Here is an 18,090-nt window from a genome sequence, read left to right on the forward strand (position 1 = left end):
ACATCAGTCTGGAAGTTAAAGCTTGGTCACAAATGGGTCTTCTAAATGGACAATGACCCCAAGCATACTTCCAAAGCCCTACCTCAATCCTTTAGAACATTTGTGGGTTGAACTGAAAAGGTGTGTGAGAGCAAGGAGGCCTACAAACCTGACTCAGTTACACCAGCTCTGTCAGGAGGAATGGGCCAAAATATACCCATCTTATTGTGGGAAGCTTTTGGAAGGCTACCTGAAACATTTGACCCAAGTTAAACAATTTAAAGGCAATGCTACCAAATACTAATTGAGTGTATGTAAACTTCTGACCCACTGGGAATGTGATGAAAGAAATAAAAGCTGAAAAAAATAATTCTCTCTACTATTATTCTGACATTTCACATTCTTGAAGTAAAGTGGTGATCCTAACTGACCTAAGACAGGCGATTTTTACTCAGATTAAATGTCAGGAATTGTGAAAAACTGAGTTGAAATGTATTTGGCTAAGGTGTATGTAAACTTCTGACTTCAAATGTATGTGTCTCTAATATGGTCATACATTTGTCAGGAGGTAAGGAAGTGCAGCTCAGATTCCACCTCATTTTGTGGGCGGTGTGCACATAGCCTGTCTTCTCTTGAGCGTCAGAGCTTCCTAAGGTGTTCTTTCTCAGTAGCAAGGCTATGCTTACTGAGTCTGTACATAGTCAAAGCTTTCCTTAAGTTTGGGTGAGTTACAGTAGTCAGGTATTCTGCCACTGTGTACTCTGTTTAGGGCCAAATAGCATTTTAGTTGCTCTGTTTTTTTGTTAATTCTTTCCAATGTGTCAAGTAATTGTTTGTTTTCTCATGATTTGGTTGGGTATAATTGTGTTGCTGTCCTGGGGCTCTGTAGGACGAGCTTGGTTAGGGGACTCTTCTCCAGGTTCATCTCTCTGTAGGTGATGGCTTTGTTATGAAAGGTTGCTCTGCATTCAATATTTGGTGTTTTATGTTGTACACAGATTATACTTTTGCAGAAGTCTGCATGCAGTCTCAATTAGAATTTTGTGAATTTTTGGTTGATGAGTGGACCCCAGACCTCACAACGATAAAGGGCAATGGGTTCTATAACTTTCTTTCTCTCTCTCTCTCTCTCTCTCTCTCTCTCTCTCTCTCTCTCTCTCTCTCTCTCTCTCTCTCTCTCTGTCTCTCTCTCTCTCTGTCTCTCTCTCTCTCTGTCTCTCTCTCTCTCTCTCTCTCTCTCTCTCTCTCTCTCTCTCTCTCTCTCTCTCTCTCGATCTGTCTCTTTCTCCGGCGGGTACACCTTCCAGCAGTGTAATGTGTTATTGTGTTGTGTTATTTCTTATTGACGTACTTACAGTCAGCCACCTGCATCTCCCAGCACACAGGAGGCCATTCAGGGGATGTTGTCTATGGCCAACCTGTCCTCCGGGGCTACCGCTGGGGCCGCAGCCATCTCCTCCGACACCCCTGGGGCCTGGGGCTGCGACCGGCCCGGCAGAAACCACTCCAACACCACCACCGCTGGACGGAAGGGAGGAGCAGCAAGCGGAGCGGGAGGAGGAGTAAGTAAGCGGCCTGCCAAACGACCCCCCCAAGAAGACGAAGAAGAGCAGCAGCATCGACAGTGCCGAGTTCGATGATGATCAGGATCACATGGACGCCTGCTTCAAGGACTCAGATTATGGTAACTAGAGATATCTAGTGGAGTTTCCACTAGAGTCATGATACGTTTTCTACTAGAGATATGATAGTTTCCACTAGACATATAATAAATGTTCTACTAGAGATAGAGTAAAGTTTCCAGTAGACATATGATACATGTTATACTATAGCTATATAGTAGAGATTCCACTAGAGATATGATGCATGTTTTACTCAAGCTATAGAGTAGTTTCTACTCGAGATATAATACTTGTTCTACTAGAGATATAGTAAAGTTTCCACTAGAGATATAATACTTGTTCTACTAGAGATATAGTAAAGTTTCCACTAGAGATATAATACTTGTTCTACTAGAGATATAATACTTGTTCTACTAGAGATATAGTAAAGTTTCCACTAGAGATATAATACTTGTTCTACTAGAGATATAGTAAAGTTTCTACAGATAGATATAGTAGAGTTTCCACTAGAGATATAATACTTGTTCTACTAGAGATATAGTAAAGTTTCCACTAGAGATATAATACTTGTTCTACTAGAGATATAGTAAAGTTTCCACTAGAGATATAATACTTGTTCTACTAGAGATATAGTAAAGTTTCCACTAGAGATATAATACTTGTTCTACTAGAGATATAGTAAAGTTTCTACAGATAGATATAGTAGAGTTTCCACTAGAGATATAATACTTGTTCTACTAGAGATATAGTAAAGTTTCCACTAGAGATATAATACTTGTTCTACTAGAGATATAGTAAAGTTTCTACAGATAGATATAGTAGAGTTTCCACTAGAGATATAATACTTGTTCTACTAGAGATATAGTAAAGTTTCCACTAGAGATATAATACTTGTTCTACTAGAGATATAGTAAAGTTTCCACTAGAGATATAATACTTGTTCTACTAGAGATATAGTAAAGTTTCTACAGATAGATATAGTAGAGTTTCCACTAGAGATATTTAGTGTTCTAAATATACTTGTTCTACTAGAGATATAATACTTGTTCTACTAGAGATATAATACTTGTTCTACTAGAGATATAGTAAAGTTTCTACAGATAGATATAGTAGAGTTTCCACTAGAGATATTTAGTGTTCTAAATATACTTGTTCTACTAGAGAGATATAATACTTGTTCTACTAGAGATATAATACTTGTTCTACTAGAGATATAGTAGAGTTTCTACTGGAGATATAATACAAGTTCTAGATATATGATACATGTTCCACTGGAGATATAGTTTCCACTAGAGATATAGTAGAGTTTCCATTTGTCATTATATGTTTTCTACTAGAGTTATAGCAGAGTTTCCACTAGAGATGTGATACATGTTCTACTAAAGATATGGTAGAGTTTCCACTAGAGTCATGATACTTTTTCTATTAAAGATATAGTAGTTTCCGCTAGAGACGTGATACATGTTCTGCTGAAGATATAGTCGAGTTTTCACTAGAGATATGATACATGTTCTACTGAAAATATAGTAGAGTTTTCACTAGATCAGGTATTCCACAACTGGGGGTACGCGTAATGCCGTACGTCAAATTTTTCTTCACATTTTAAGAAAGTCCATTGATATTTTCATCATACATCTGGGTGAGGTTTTTTTCTCGCCTGAGTAACAAAAATACAGTTAAACCATCCAGTGTTCAGCGTGTTCAACAACACAATGTCAAAAACAGGTAACCTAGTTAAATAATTAACATCCAATCACATTAACCGTTACTCATCCAATCACATTAACCGTTACTCATCCAATCACATTAACCGTTACTCCTCCAATCACATTAACCCGTTACTCATCCAATCACATTAACTGTTACTCATCCAATCACATTAACCGTTACTGATCCAATCACATTAACTGTTACTCATCCAATCACATTAACCGTTACTCTCTCACAGGAAACCTTCACTCTTGCACAGACATTTAGAAACTAAACGTGACAATTTGAAAAATAAGCCACGGGAGTTTTCCGTGGGAATTCCACTAACGGTCCATATGTAGCCAAACGTAGTTGCTGCTCATATTGGTATCTGCACTGATGGCGCAAAAGCCATGACAGGGAGACCTAGTGGAGTGGTAACACCCGTGCAAGCAGTTGCTCCCGACGCTACTTGGGTCACTGCAGCATCCACCGAAAGGCTCTTGGGTACACTGCAGCATCCACCGAGAGGCTCTTGGGTACACTGCAGCATCCACCGAAAGGCACTTGGGTACACTGCAGCATCCACCGAGAGGTTCTTGGGTACACTGCAGCATCCACCGAGAGGCTCTTGGGTACACTGCAGCATCCACCGAGAGGTTCTTGGGTACACTGCAGCATCCACCGGGAGGCTCTTGGGTACACTGCAGCATCCACCGAGAGGCTCTTGGGTACACTGCAGCATCGTGACAAGCAAACGGAGGAATTTTGGGTATAAAAATAATCTTTATGGAACAAAAGGAACATTTGCTGTCTAACTGGGAGTCTCGTCAGTGAAAACATCCGAAGATCATCAAATGTAAACGGTTCATTTGATTGCTTTTCTGATTTTCGTGACCAAGCTTCCTGCTGCTAGCTGGACATAATGCTATGCTAGGCTATCGATAAACTTACACAAACGCTTGTCTTGCTTTGGCTGTAAAGCATAATTTCAAAATCTGAGATGACAGGGTGATTAACAAAAGGCTAAGCTGTGTTTCACTATATTTCACTTGTGATTTCATGAATATGAATATTTTCTAGTAATATTTTTTGACCGTTGCGCTATGCTAATTAATGTAGTTGATGACAATTCTCCAGGATCCGGGATGGGTAGTTCCAAGAGTTAACTGACCATGATTTCCACTTGTCTGACCGCTTGCATGATGCCGAATTTCTCACACGACTGGCCTATCTGGGTGATGTTTTTTCTCAACTGAATGATCTGAATCTAGGATTACAGGGACTCTCCGCAACTGTATTCAATGTGCGAGACAAAATTGATTAAGAAGTTGGAGCTCTTCTCTGTCTTCATTAACAAGGCCAACACACAGGTCTTTCCATCATCATTGTACAGATTAACTCAAGCTTACAGACCATGTCAAATGTGATTTTGCAAGGCACCTGAGTGAGTTCAAATCAACTCAAAGTTTATTTGTCACGTGCGCCGAATACAATAGGTGTAGACCTTACAGTGAAATACTTACTTACAGGCTCTAACCAATAGTGCAAAAAAGGTGTTCGGTGAACAATAGGTAAGTAAAGAAATAAAACAACAGTAAAAAGACAGGCTATATACAGTAGCGAGGCTATATACAGTAGAGAGGCTATATACAGTAGAGAGGCTATATACAGTAGAGAGGCTATATACAGTAGAGAGGCTATATACAGTAGAGAGGCTATATACAGTAGAGAGGCCATATACAGTAGCGAGGCTATAAAAGTAGTGAGGCTACATACAGACACCGGTTGTCAGGCTGATTGAGGTAGTATGTACATGTAGATATCGTTAAAGTGACTATGCATATATGATGAACAGAGAGTAGCAGTAGCGTAAAAAGAGCGGTTGGCGGGTGGTGGGACACAATGCAGATAGCCCGGTTAGCCAATGTGCGGGAGCACTGGTTGGTCGGCCCAATTGAGGTAGTATGTACATGAATTGAATGTATAGTTAAAGTGACTATGCATATATCATAAACAGAGAGTAGCAGCAGCGTAAAAAGAGGGGTCGTGGGGGGTCACACAATGTAAATAGTCTGGGTAGCCATTTGATTACCTGTTCAGGAGTCTTATGGCTTGGGGGTAAAAACTGTTGAGAAGCCTTTTTGTCCTAGACTTGGCACTCCGGTACCGCTGGGGTGGCTGGGGTCTTTGACAATTTTTAGGGCCTTCCTCTGACACCGCCTGGTGTAGAGGTCCTGGATGGCAGGCAGCTTTGCCCCAGTGATGTACTGGGCCGTATGCACTACACTCTGTAGTGCCTTGTGGTCGGGGGCCGAGCAATTGCCGTACCAGGCAGTGATGCAACCAGTCAGGATGCTCTCGATGTTGCAGCTGTAGAACATTTGAGGATCTCAGGACCCATGCCAAATATTTTCAGTTTCCTGTGGGGGAATAGGCTTTGTCGTGCCCTCTTCACGACTTTCTTGGTGTGTTTGGACCATTCTAGTTTGTTGGTGATGTGGACACCAAGGAACTTGAAGCTCTCAACCTGCTCCGCTACAGCCCCGTCAATGAGAATGGGGGTGTGCTCTGTCCTCCTTTTCCTGTAGTCCACAATCATCTCCTTAGTCTTGGTTACGTTGAGGGACAGGATGGTATTCCGGCACCACTCGGCCAGGTCTCTGACCTCCTCCCTATTGGCTCTCTCATCGTTGTCAGTGGTCAGGCCTACCGCTGTTGTGTTGTCTGAAAACTTAATGATGGTGTTGGAGTCGTGCCTGGCCATGCAGTCGTGGGTGAACAGGGAGTACAGGAGGGGACTGAGCACGCACCCCTGGGGAGCTCCAGTGTTGAGGATCAGTGTGGCAGTTGTGTTGCTACCTACCTGGTGGCGCCCGTCAGGAAGTCCAGGATCCAGTTGCAGCACTTAGTGATGAGCTTTGAGGGTACTATGGTGTTGAACGCTGAGCTGTAGTCAATGAATAGCATTCTCACATAAGTGTTCCTTTTGTCCAGGTGGGAAAGGGCAGTGTGTAGTGCAATAGAGATTGCATCATCTGTGGATCTGTTTAGGCGGTATGAAAATTGTAGTGGGTCTAGTGTTTTTGGGTAATGGTTTTGATGTGAGCCATTTCCAGCCTTTTAACCTCTCTGGGATATGTGGGACGCCCACCTGGCCAAAAGCCAGTGAAAATGCAGAGCGCCAAATTCAAATAAATTACTATAAAAATCTAACTTTCATGAAATCACACATGCAAGATAGCAAATTAAAGCTACACTTGTTGTGAATCCAGCCAACATGTCAGATTTCAAAAAGGCTTTTTGGCGAAAGCAAACGATGCTATTATCTGAGGATAGCACCCCAGTAAACAAAGAGAGAGAAGCATATTTCAGCCCTGCAGGCACGACAAAACGCAGAAATAAAAATATAATTCATGCCTTACCTTTGACGAGCTTCTTTTGTTGGCACTCCAATATGTCCCATAAACATCACAAATGGTCCTTTTGTTCGATTAATTCCGTAGATATATATCCAAGATGTCCATTTATTTGGCCCGTTTGATCCAGAAAAGCACCGTTTTCAACTTACGCAACGTCGCTACAAGATATCTCAACAGTTACCTGTAAACTTTGCCAAAACATTTCAAACTACTTTTGTAATACAACTTTAGGTATTTCTAAACTTATATATTATCGATCAAATTGAAGATGGGATGATCTGTGTTCAATACAGGAGCAAAACAAACTGACACTACTTTTCTGGTTGCGCGCCTCTATCAAAAGGTACACATGAAATGACGTTCGTTCTGATCTATGATACTTCTTCATTACACAAAGGAAAAACCTCAACCAATTTCTACAAACTGGTGACATCCAGTGGAAGTGGTAGGAATTGCAGGAAATTCCCCATGAAAACATATTGAAAAGACAGTGACTTAAAAATTAAAAAAATCTGAATGGTTTGTCCTCGGGTATTTGCCTGCTAAATAACTTCAGTTATACTCACAGACATTATTCAAACAGTTTTAGAAACTTCAGAGTTTTCTATGCAATACTAATAATAATATGCATATATTAGGATCTGGGACAGAGTAGGAGGCAGTTGAGTTTGGGCTCGCTATTTATCCAAAAGTGAAAATGCTGCCCCCTACCCCAAACAGGTTTTAACTGACTTGCCTAGTTAAATAAAGGTTACATTTTTTAAATGGATTTCACATGACTGGTCAGGGGCGCAGCCATCGGTGGGCCTGGGAGGGCATAGGCTCACCCACTTGGGAGCCAGGCCAACCCACGGGGGAGCCAGGCCCAGGCAATCAGAATTCATTTCTCCCACAAAAGTGCTTTATTACAGACAGAAATACTCCTCAGTTTCATCAGCTTTCCGGGTGACTGGTCTCAGACGATCCGGCAGGTAAAGAAGCCGGATGTGGAAGTCCTGAGCTGGCATGGTTACACGTGGTCTGCGGAGTTCTACTAGAGAATGAAGTTGAGGCAGCTTATTGTAGAGAAATTAATATTCAATTCTCTGGCAACAGTTCTGGTGGACATTCCTGCAGTCAGGATGCCAATTGCACAATCTCTCAAAACTTGAGACATTGTGTTGTGTTTCAAAACTGCACATTTAAGTTGCCTTATATTGTCATCAGAACAAGGTGCACCCATGTAATGATCATGCTGTTTAATCAGCTTCTTGATATGCCACACCTGAGGGGGATGGATTATCTTGGCAAAGGAGAAATGCCCACTGAACGGGATGTAAACATATTTGTCCACAGAATTTGAGAGAAATACGCTTTTTGTGTGTATGGAACATTTCTGGGATCTTTTATTTCAGCTCATGAAACATAAGACCAACACTTTACATGTTTATATTTTTGTTCAGTAGAGTTTCCACTCGACTAGAGATATGATGCATGTTCCATTAGAGATATGAGACATATTCCATTAGAGATATGATACATGTTCCATTAGAGATATGATACATGTTCCATTAGAGATATGATACATGTTCCATTAGAGATATGATACATGTTCCATTAGAGATAGGAGACATATTCCATTAGAGATATGATGCATGTTCCATTAGAGATATGATACATGTTCCATTAGAGATAGGAGACATATTCCATTAGAGATATGATACATGTTCCATTAGAGATATGATACATGTTCCATTAGAGATATGATACATGTTCCATTAGAGATATGATACATGTTCCATTAGAGATATGATACATGTTCCATTAGAGATATGATACATGTTCCATTAGAGATAGGAGACATATTCCATTAGAGATATGATGCATGTTCCATTAGAGATAGGATACATGTTCCATTAGAGATAGGATACATGTTCCATTAGAGATATGATACATGTTCCATTAGAGATAGGAGACATATTCCATTAGAGATATGATACATATTCCATTAGAGATATGATACATGTTCCATTAGAGATATGATACATGTTCCATTAGAGATATGATACATGTTCCATTAGAGATAGGATACATGTTCCATTAGAGATAGGATACATGTTCCATTAGAGATAGCAGACACATTCCACTAGAGATATGATACATGTTCCATTAGAGATATGATACATGTTCCATTAGAGATATGATACATGTTCCATTAGAGATATGATACATGTTCCATTAGAGATATGATACATGTTCCATTAGAGATATGATACATGTTCCATTAGAGATAGCAGACACATTCCACTAGAGATATGATACATGTTCCATTAGAGATATGATACATGTTCCATTAGAGATATGATACATGTTCCATTAGAGATAGCAGACACATTCCATTAGAGATATGATACGTGTTCCACTAGAGATATGATACATGTTCCATTAGAGATATGATACATGTTCCATTAGAGATAGCAGACACATTCCACTAGAGATATGATACATGTTCCATTAGAGATATGATACATGTTCCATTAGAGATATGATACATGTTCCATTAGAGATAGCAGACACATTCCATTAGAGATATGATACATGTTCCATTAGAGATAGGAGACATATTCCATTAGAGATATGATACATGTTCCATTAGAGATATGATACATGTTCCATTAGAGATATGATACATGTTCCATTAGAGATAGCAGACACATTCCATTAGAGATATGATACGTGTTCCACTAGAGATATGATACATGTTCCATTAGAGATATGATACATGTTCTACTACAGATACAGCAGATGTTCCTCTGACTAACTGATGGCTGTCAGTTCTAGAGACAGGGTCTATGAGAGTAAGTCTTTAGCTTTGTTCTTAGCTGAGACGGTGGTTATACAGCCTGTGTTTGCAGAGTGGCCTCTACCCTTCCCTCTACTCTGCTCTGCTAGTGGGAGAGAGGTATGGATGGAAGGAGAGAGGATGCAGCTGCCGCACAGCTGGAGAAAGAGGGGGAGAGAAAGCATGTTAATGGAGGGGAAACCAAATACTGCAGCAATGCACATCATCATCATCAACACATGGAGCAATTTGATTGGTTGGCCTCTGAAATGTGTCATCGCTCGATAGAAATATGCAATTTTCAGGAAGGTTACCTTCTAGAAGATTGAGGAGAGAGTGAATAAAAGAGGATGTGATTGAAGGAGCTGTGGAAGAAGACAGTGTTGATCTGTGGAATAAGACAGTGTTGAGCTGTGGAAGAAGACACTGAGGAGCTGGGGAAGGAGACAGTGTTGAGATGTGGAAGAAGACAGTGAGGAGCTGTGGAAGAAGACAGTGAGGAGCTGTGGATCATGAGGAGCTGTGGAAGAAGACAGTGTTGATCTGTGGAAGAAGACAGTGTTGAGCTGTGGAAGAAGACTGTGTTGAGCTGGGGAAGAAGACAGTGTTGAGCTGTGGAAGAAGACAGTGAGGAGCTGTGGATCATGTGGAGCTGTGGAAGAAGACAGTGTTGAGCTGTGGAAGAAGACAGTGAGGAGCTGTGGATCATGAGGAGCTGTGGAAGAAGACAGTGTTGAGGTGTGGATCACGAGGAGCTGTGGAAGAAGACAGTGAGGAGCTGTGGAAGAAGACAGTGAGGAGCTGTGGATCATGAGGAGCTGTGGAAGAAGACAGTGTTGAGCTGGGGAAGAAGACGGTGTTGAGATGTGGAAGAAGACCGTGAGGAGCTGTGGAAGAAGACAGTGAGGAGCTGTGGATCATGAGGAGCTGTGGAAGAAGACAGTGTTGAGCTGTGGAAGAAGACCGTGTTGAGCTGTGGAAGAAGACAGTGTTGAGCTGGGGAAGAAGACAGTGAGGAGCTGTGGATCATGAGGAGCTGTGGAAGAAAACAGTGTTGATCTGTGGAAGAAGACAGTGTTGAGCTGTGGATCATGAGGAGCTGTGGAAGAAGACAGTGAGGAGCTGTGGATCATGAGGAGCTGTGGAAGAAGACAGTGAGGAGCTGTGGAAGAAGACAGTGAGGAGCTGTGGATCATGAGGAGCTGTGGAAGAAGACAGTGTTGAGCTGTGGAAGAAGACAGTGTTGAGCTGTGGAAGAAGACAGTGTTGAACTGGGGAAGAAGACACTGAGGAGCTGTGGAAGAAGACAGTGAGGAGCTGTGGATCATGAGGAGCTGTGGAAGAAGACAGTGTTGAGCTGTGGAAGAAGACAGTGTTGAGCTGTGGAAGAAGACAGTGTTGAGCTGGGGAAGACGACAGTGAGGAGCTGTGGAAGAAGACAGTGAGGAGCTGTGGATCATGAGGAGCTGTGGAAGAAGACAGTGTTGAGCTGTGGAAGAAGACAGTGTTGAGCTGTGGAAGAAGACAGTGTTGAGGTGTGGATCACGAGGAGCTGTGGAAGAAGACAGTGAGGAGCTGTGGAAGAAGACAGTGAGGAGCTGTGGATCATGAGGAGCTGTGGAAGAAGACAGTGTTGAGGTGTGGATCACGAGGAGCTGTGGAAGAAGACAGTGAGGAGCTGTGGAAGAAGACAGTGAGGAGCTGTGGATCATGAGGAGCTGTGGAAGAAGACAGTGTTGAGCTGGGGAAGAAGACAGTGTTGAGATGTGGAAGAAGACAGTGAGGAGCTGTGAAAGAAGACAGTGAGGAGCTGTGGATCATGAGGAGCTGTGGAAGAAGACAGTGTTGAGCTGTGGAAGAAGACAGTGTTGAGCTGTGGAAGAAGACAGTGTTGAGCTGTGGATCATGAGGAGCTGTCAAAGAAGACAGTGAGGAGCTGTGGATCATGAGGAGCTGTGGAAGAAGACCGTGTTGAGGTGTGGATCACGAGGAGCTGTGGAAGAAGACAGTGAGGAGCTGTGGCTCATGAGGAGCTGTGGAAGAAGACAGTGTTGAGCTGTGGAAGATGACAGTGTTGAGCTGTGGAAGAAGACAGTGTTGAGCTGGGGAAGACGACAGTGAGGAGCTGTGGAAGAAGACAGTGAGGAGCTGTGGATCATGAGGAGCTGTGGAAGAAGACAGTGTTGAGCTGTGGATCATGAGGAGCTGTGGAAGAAGACAGTGTTGAGCTGTGGAAGAAGACAGTGAGGAGCTGTGGATCATGAGGAGCTGTCGAAGAAGACAGTGAGGAGCTGTGGATCATGAGGAGCTGTGGAAGAAGACCGTGTTGAGGTGTGGATCACGAGGAGCTGTGGAAGAAGACAGTGAGGAGCTGTGGCTCATGAGGAGCTGTGGAAGAAGACAGTGTTGAGCTGTGGAAGATGACAGTGTTGAGCTGTGGAAGAAGACAGTGTTGAGCTGGGGAAGACGACAGTGAGGAGCTGTGGAAGAAGACAGTGAGGAGCTGTGGATCATGAGGAGCTGTGGAAGAAGACAGTGTTGAGCTGTGGAAGAAGACAGTGTTGAGCTGTGGATCATTTGGAGCTGTGGAAGAAGACAGTGTTGAGCTGTGGAAGAAGACAGTGAGGAGCTGTGGATCATGAGGAGCAGTGGAAGAAGACAGTGTTGAGGTGTGGATCACGAGGAGCTGTGGAAGAAGACAGTGAGGAGCTGTGGAAGAAGACAGTGAGGAGCTGTGGAAGAAGACAGTGAGGAGCTGTGGATCATGAGGAGCTGTGGAAGAAGAGTGTTGAGCTGTAGATCATGAGGAGCTGTGGAAGAAGACAGTGTTGAGCTGTGGAAGAAGACAGTTTTGAGATGTGGAAGAAGACAGTATTGAGCTGTGGAAGAAGACAGTGTTGAGATGTGAAAGAAGACAGTAAGGAGCTGTGGAAGAAGACAGTGTTGAGCTGTGGAAGAAGACAGTGTTGAGCTGTGGAAGAAGACAGTATTGAGCTGTGGAAGAAGACAGTGTTGAGCTAGGGAAGAAGACAGTGAGGAGCTGTGGAAGAAGACAGTGAGGACCTGTGGATCATGTGGAACTGTGGAAGAAGACAGTGTTGAGCTGTGGAAGAAGACAGTGTTGAGGTGTGGATCACAAGGAGCTGTGGAAGAAGACAGTGTTGAGCTGTGGAAGAAGACAGTGTTGAGATGTGAAAGAAGACAGTAAGGAGCTGTGGAAGAAGACAGTGTTGAGCTGTGGAAGAAGACAGTGTTGAGCTGTGGAAGAAGACAGTATTGAGCTGTGGAAGAAGACAGTGTTGAGCTAGGGAAGAAGACAGTGAGGAGCTGTGGAAGAAGACAGTGACGACCTGTGGATCATGAGGAGCTGTGGAAGAAGACAGTGAGGAGCTGTGGATCATATATGATCAGGGATGGAACTTCAGGATTTGTTTAATAGCCCGGGTCGTAATTCTGGGTCATGCGATATTTGAAAAGACAAAATGTATCTCGCCGGCGGGCTAGTTCGGTACGTTTTCTACTAGTCTGGTCTGAAAACTACTTGCCTTGAGCTAGCAGGCTAGCTTAATATCCATCCCTGTATATGAGTGTCATATATGAGTGCTATATATGAGTGCTAACTAACCAGAGGGTGTGTGTTTGTTCCAGTTTACCCTTCTCTGGAGTCTGAAGAGGATAACCCTGTCTTCAAATCCAGATCCAAGAAGAGGAAAGGTTCAGACACTCCATACAGCCCCACAGGTACACTACACCTGTCTCTAATACTGTATAGATGAAAGGTTCAGACACTCTACTGCCCCACAGATACACTACACCTGTCTCTAATACTGTATAGATGAAAGGTTCAGACACTCTACTGCCCCACAGGTACACTATACCTGTCTCTAATACTGTATAGATGAAAGGTTCAGACACTCCATACTGCCCCAAAGATACAGTACACCTGTCTCTAATACTGTATAGATGAAAGGTTCAGACACTCCATACGGCCCCACAGGTACACTACACCTGTCTCTAATACTGTATAGATGAAAGGTTCAGACAATCCATACTGCTCCACAGGTACACTACACCTGTCTCTAATACTGTATAGATGAAAGGTTCAGAAACTCTACAGCCCCACAGGTACACTACACCTGTCTCTAATACTGTATAGATGAAAGGTTCAGACACTCTACAGCCTCACAGGTACACTACGCCTGTCTCTAATACTGTATAGATGAAAGGTTCAGACACTCCATACTGCCCCACAGGTACACTACACCTGTCTCTAATACTGTATAGATGAAAGGTTCAGACACTCCATACTGCCCCACAGGTACACTACACCTGTCTCTAATACTGTATAGATGAAAGGTTCAGACATTCCATACTGCCCCACAGGTACACTACACCTGTCTCTAATACTGTATAGATGAAAGGTTCAGACATTCCATACTGCCCCACAGGTACACTACACCTGTCTCTAATACTGTATAGATGAAAGGTTCAGACACTCCATACTGCCCCACAGGTACACTACACCTGTCTCTAATACTGTATAGATGAAAGGTTCAGACACTCCATACTGCCCCACAGGTACACTACACCTGTCTCTAATACTGTATAGATGAAAGGTTCAGACACTCCATACTGCCCCACAGGTACACTACACCTGTCTCTAATACTGTATAGATGAAAGGTTCAGACATTCCATACTGCCCCACAGGTACACTACACCTGTCTCTAATACTGTATAGATGAAAGGTTCAGACACTCCATACTGCACCACAGGTACAGTACACCTGTCACAACTATGGACTCTAGACCTGCCACAGCATACAGTGCATTCAGAAAGTATTCCAATTTTGTTACGTTACAGCCTTATTCTATAATATTAATATTATCTATAATATATTTTTTTATACCTCAATACCTCAATGACAAAGCAAAAACTGGTTTTTTACATTTTTGCAAATTTATATATATGATTTTAAAAAACTGAAATTTCAACATGTACATAAGTTTTCAGACCCTTCACTCAGTACTTTGTTGAAGCACCTTTGGCAGTGATTACAGCCTCCCAGTCTTCTTGGGTAAGATGCTACAAGCTTGGCATACCTGTATTTGGGGAGTTTCTCCCATTCTTCTCTGCAGATCCTCTCAAGCTCTGTCAGGTTGGATGGGGAGCGTCACTGTACAGTTATTTTCAGGTCTCTCCAGAGATGTTCGATTGGGTTCATGTCCGGGCTCTGGCTGGGCCACTCAAGGACCAAGGACATTCAGAGACTTGTCCCGTAGCCACCCCTGTGTTGTCTTGGCTGTGTGCTTAGGGTCGTTGTGCTGTTGGAAAGTGAACCTTCACCCCAGTCTGAGGTCCTGAGCGCTCTGGAGCAGGTTTCCTTCAAGGATCTCTCTGTACTTTGCTCCATTCATCTTTGCTTCGATCCTGTCTGGTCTCCCAGACCCTGCCGTTGAACAACATCCCCACAGCATGATGCTGCCACGACCATGCTTCACCGTTGGGATGGTGCCAGGTTTCCTCCAGACATGACGCTTGGCATTCAGACCAAAGAGTTCAATCTTGGTTTCATCAGACCAGAGAATCTTGTTTCTCATGGTCAGAGTCTTTTAGGTGCCTTTTGGCAAATTCCAAGCGGTCTGTTGTGTGCCTTTTACTGAGAGTTGGCTTCCGTCTGGCCAGTCTACAATAAAGGTCTGATTGGTGGAATGCTGCAGAGATGGTTGTGCTTCTGGAGGTTCTCCCATCTCTTTTGGTGATTCCGAACTTCTTCCATTTAAGAATGATGTAGGCCACTTTGTTCTTGGGGACCTTCAATGCTGCAGACATTTTTTGGGACCTTTCCCCAGATCTGTGCCTCGACACGATCTTGTCTCGGAGCTCTACGGACAATTCCTTCGACCTCATGGCATGGTTTTTGCTCTGTCATGCACTGTCAACTGTTGAACCTTATATAGACAGGTTTGTGCCTTTCCAAATCATGTCCAATCAATTGAATTTACCTCAGGTGGACTCCAAACCAGTTGTAGAAACCTCTCAAGGATGATCATTGGAAACAGGGTGCACCTGAGCTAAATTTTGAGTCTCATTGTGAAGGGTCTGAATTCTTATGTAAATAAGCTATTTCTGTTTTTATTCTTAATACATTTCTAAAAACCTGTTTTTGCTTTGTCATTATGGGGTATTGTGTGTAGATTGATGAGGGAAATGTTTTCTTTTATCCATTTTAGAATAAGGCTGTAACGTAACAAATTGTGGAAAAAGGGAAGGGGTCTGAATACATTCCGAATGTACTGTGACTGATTTAATTAAACAGTTGAAAGGGAAAGGGGATACTTAGTCGGTTGTCCAACTGAATGTATTCAACTCTAATGTGCCTTCCGCATTTAACCCAACCACTCTGAATGAGATGATGTGAATGTGTTCTGAGCTGTGAGGTCTCTGTGGTTGTAGCGCATGTGGGTCCCAGTAGTTCCATTCAGTTTTAAGTTGTAGCATGTGGGTCCCAGTAGTTCCATTCAGTTTTAAGTTGTAGCATGTGGGTCCCAGTAGTTCCATTCAGTTTTAAGTTGTAGCAAGTGGGTCCCAGTAGTTCCATTCAGTTTTAAGTTGTAGCATGTGGGTCCCAGTAGTTCTATTCAGTTTTCAGTTGTAGCATGTGGGTCCCAGTAGTTCTATTCAGTTTTAAGTTGTATTGATCAATGTGTTTGTCTGTAGCACGTGTCGGTCCCTCTGTGCTTCGTCAGGCGAGGCCGGCCAGAGAAGGAGCAAGAGTGGCGTCCATAGAGACAGGACTGGCAGCTGCTGCAGCCAAACTCTCTCACCAGGTCAGTTGGACTAACTACCTGTTGCCACGCAACTACCCACTTGGACTCAATTGAATTTAACCCACTTGGTGGTTTGATCTCTTACCAACTGAGACTTGGCCCCAGATCACTACATGCATAGCCTGTAGAAGTAAAATAAGTAATTTGACTGAAAAACATTTTCACATTTTGCCATGATAGCTAGCTAGCTAATTAGCTAGGCTTGCCTGTCGTCTGTTAACTCACTAGCTGGCTACCAAAGAGCTCAGAAAGTAATTGAATAAAACAATTTTCTCTCCACTTGAAGTAAACTTTCTTGCCACCAGTGATATGTTCCTGTAGTCATAATCTGTGTCCCAAACTACCCCCTATTCCCTGATATGGCTCCCATAGGGCCCTGGTCAAAAATAGTGCACTATTTAGGGCATACGGTGTCATTTGGGATGCAGTATTCCTTTCTTCTTCTTTCGCAGGAGGAACTGCAGAAGACCAAGAAGAAGAAGAAAAGCACCAAAAAGAAACCCCCTGCTGCCGTGAGGGAGGAGGAAGAGGAGGAGCCAGTGAGGAAGCTGAGCAGGTACAGCAGCTCTCCAGAACCAGGCGTGGGCCAGGACACTGAGCCGGGGCAGACCAACCACGAGTACTCCTCTGGGGCAGGAGGGAGTCAGGCTGGAGGGCTCCAGCCCATGGCCCCCGGAGTCTTCCTCACACAGAGACGACCCTCCACATCTTCATTGTCTCAGAACAACAACACAGCCAAAGGGGAGCGAGGAGGAGGAGCAGGAGGAGGGGCAGGAGGAGAAGCAGCAGGAGGAGGAGGATCAGCAGGAGGTGGAGGAGCAGCAGGAGCATCAGCAGAAGGTGGAGGAGCAGCAAGAGGAGGAGGGGCATCAGCATCAGGAGGAGGAGGAGCAGCAGGTGCAGGAGGAGAAGGAGCAGCAGGAGGGGGAGGAGCATCAGCAGCAGGAGGAGCAGCATCAGGAGGAGCAGCAGCAAAGGGTGAAGGTAAGTGATCTACCTTACCCAAACCAGAAGCCTAGCTCAATTAATCCATTACTACACACTGGTCCTCGGAGCCAGATAGACCTGTGGTTATTCAACTATTCACACTACCACCTATAGGTCTAGGTTAGTCCCCTACTTTTCACATATGCTTAAAACAACAGTCTATTAATCAATTGGAAAGATAGTTGCTGTTGAATTCATTATTTATTTTTTAGAAGGTTTATAAAAGTCTTGACTCTTTCTGTGTCTCTCTCCTCACAGCGAAACGGCTAAAGAAAGGCATGGCGACGGCTAAACAGAGACTGGGAAAGATCCTCAAGATCCAACGCAATGGGAAGCTCCTCCTTTAACAGGGAGTGACTCACTGAGAACTGCCATTGGTTCCTGATGCAGTACTATTGGCCAATGAACTGGCCGCTTCTCCAACTCCTCTCTTCTGATAGGTCCAGGGCCAACAGAGACAGACTGCTTTATAACTTTCAGATATTAAAGTGTACAGAATACCTGCTAGAAATATTTTTTAAGAAAAATGTGTGTCATTTTACTACAGTCAGTTTATCAGGGGGTCCTACACTAGAGATAAATTAGGGCTGCTGTCCAAATGGCACTCTATTCCCGTTATAATGCACTGGTCACCCATAGGGCTCTGGTCAAAAGTAGTGCACTATATTGGGAATATGGTGCCATTTGGGAAGACAGCCTAGAAATACATTGCAGTCATTCCATTCTAGGGTGGGGTATAGGT

The 18,090-nt window shown here is 43.4% G+C and overlaps 1 protein-coding gene across 1 annotated transcript in view; it reads left to right on the plus strand.

Moving 5' to 3' along the window:
• Window positions 1-17,859, plus strand: part of LOC109884347 (lysine-specific demethylase phf2-like) — a 185,350-nt gene extending 167,491 nt beyond the window's left edge. The window contains 6 exon segments of the mRNA XM_031831395.1: window positions 1,337-1,565; window positions 1,567-1,663; window positions 13,182-13,274; window positions 16,252-16,361; window positions 16,814-17,345; window positions 17,607-17,859. Coding sequence (XP_031687255.1) covers window positions 1,337-1,565; window positions 1,567-1,663; window positions 13,182-13,274; window positions 16,252-16,361; window positions 16,814-17,345; window positions 17,607-17,695 — 1,150 coding nt within the window. The 3' untranslated portion in view covers window positions 17,696-17,859.
• The last annotated feature ends 231 nt before the right edge of the window (window positions 17,860-18,090 follow it).

The sequence above is a fragment of the Oncorhynchus kisutch genome, linkage group LG1, assembly GCF_002021735.2.
Source record: "Oncorhynchus kisutch isolate 150728-3 linkage group LG1, Okis_V2, whole genome shotgun sequence".
Lineage (NCBI taxonomy): Eukaryota > Metazoa > Chordata > Actinopteri > Salmoniformes > Salmonidae > Oncorhynchus > Oncorhynchus kisutch.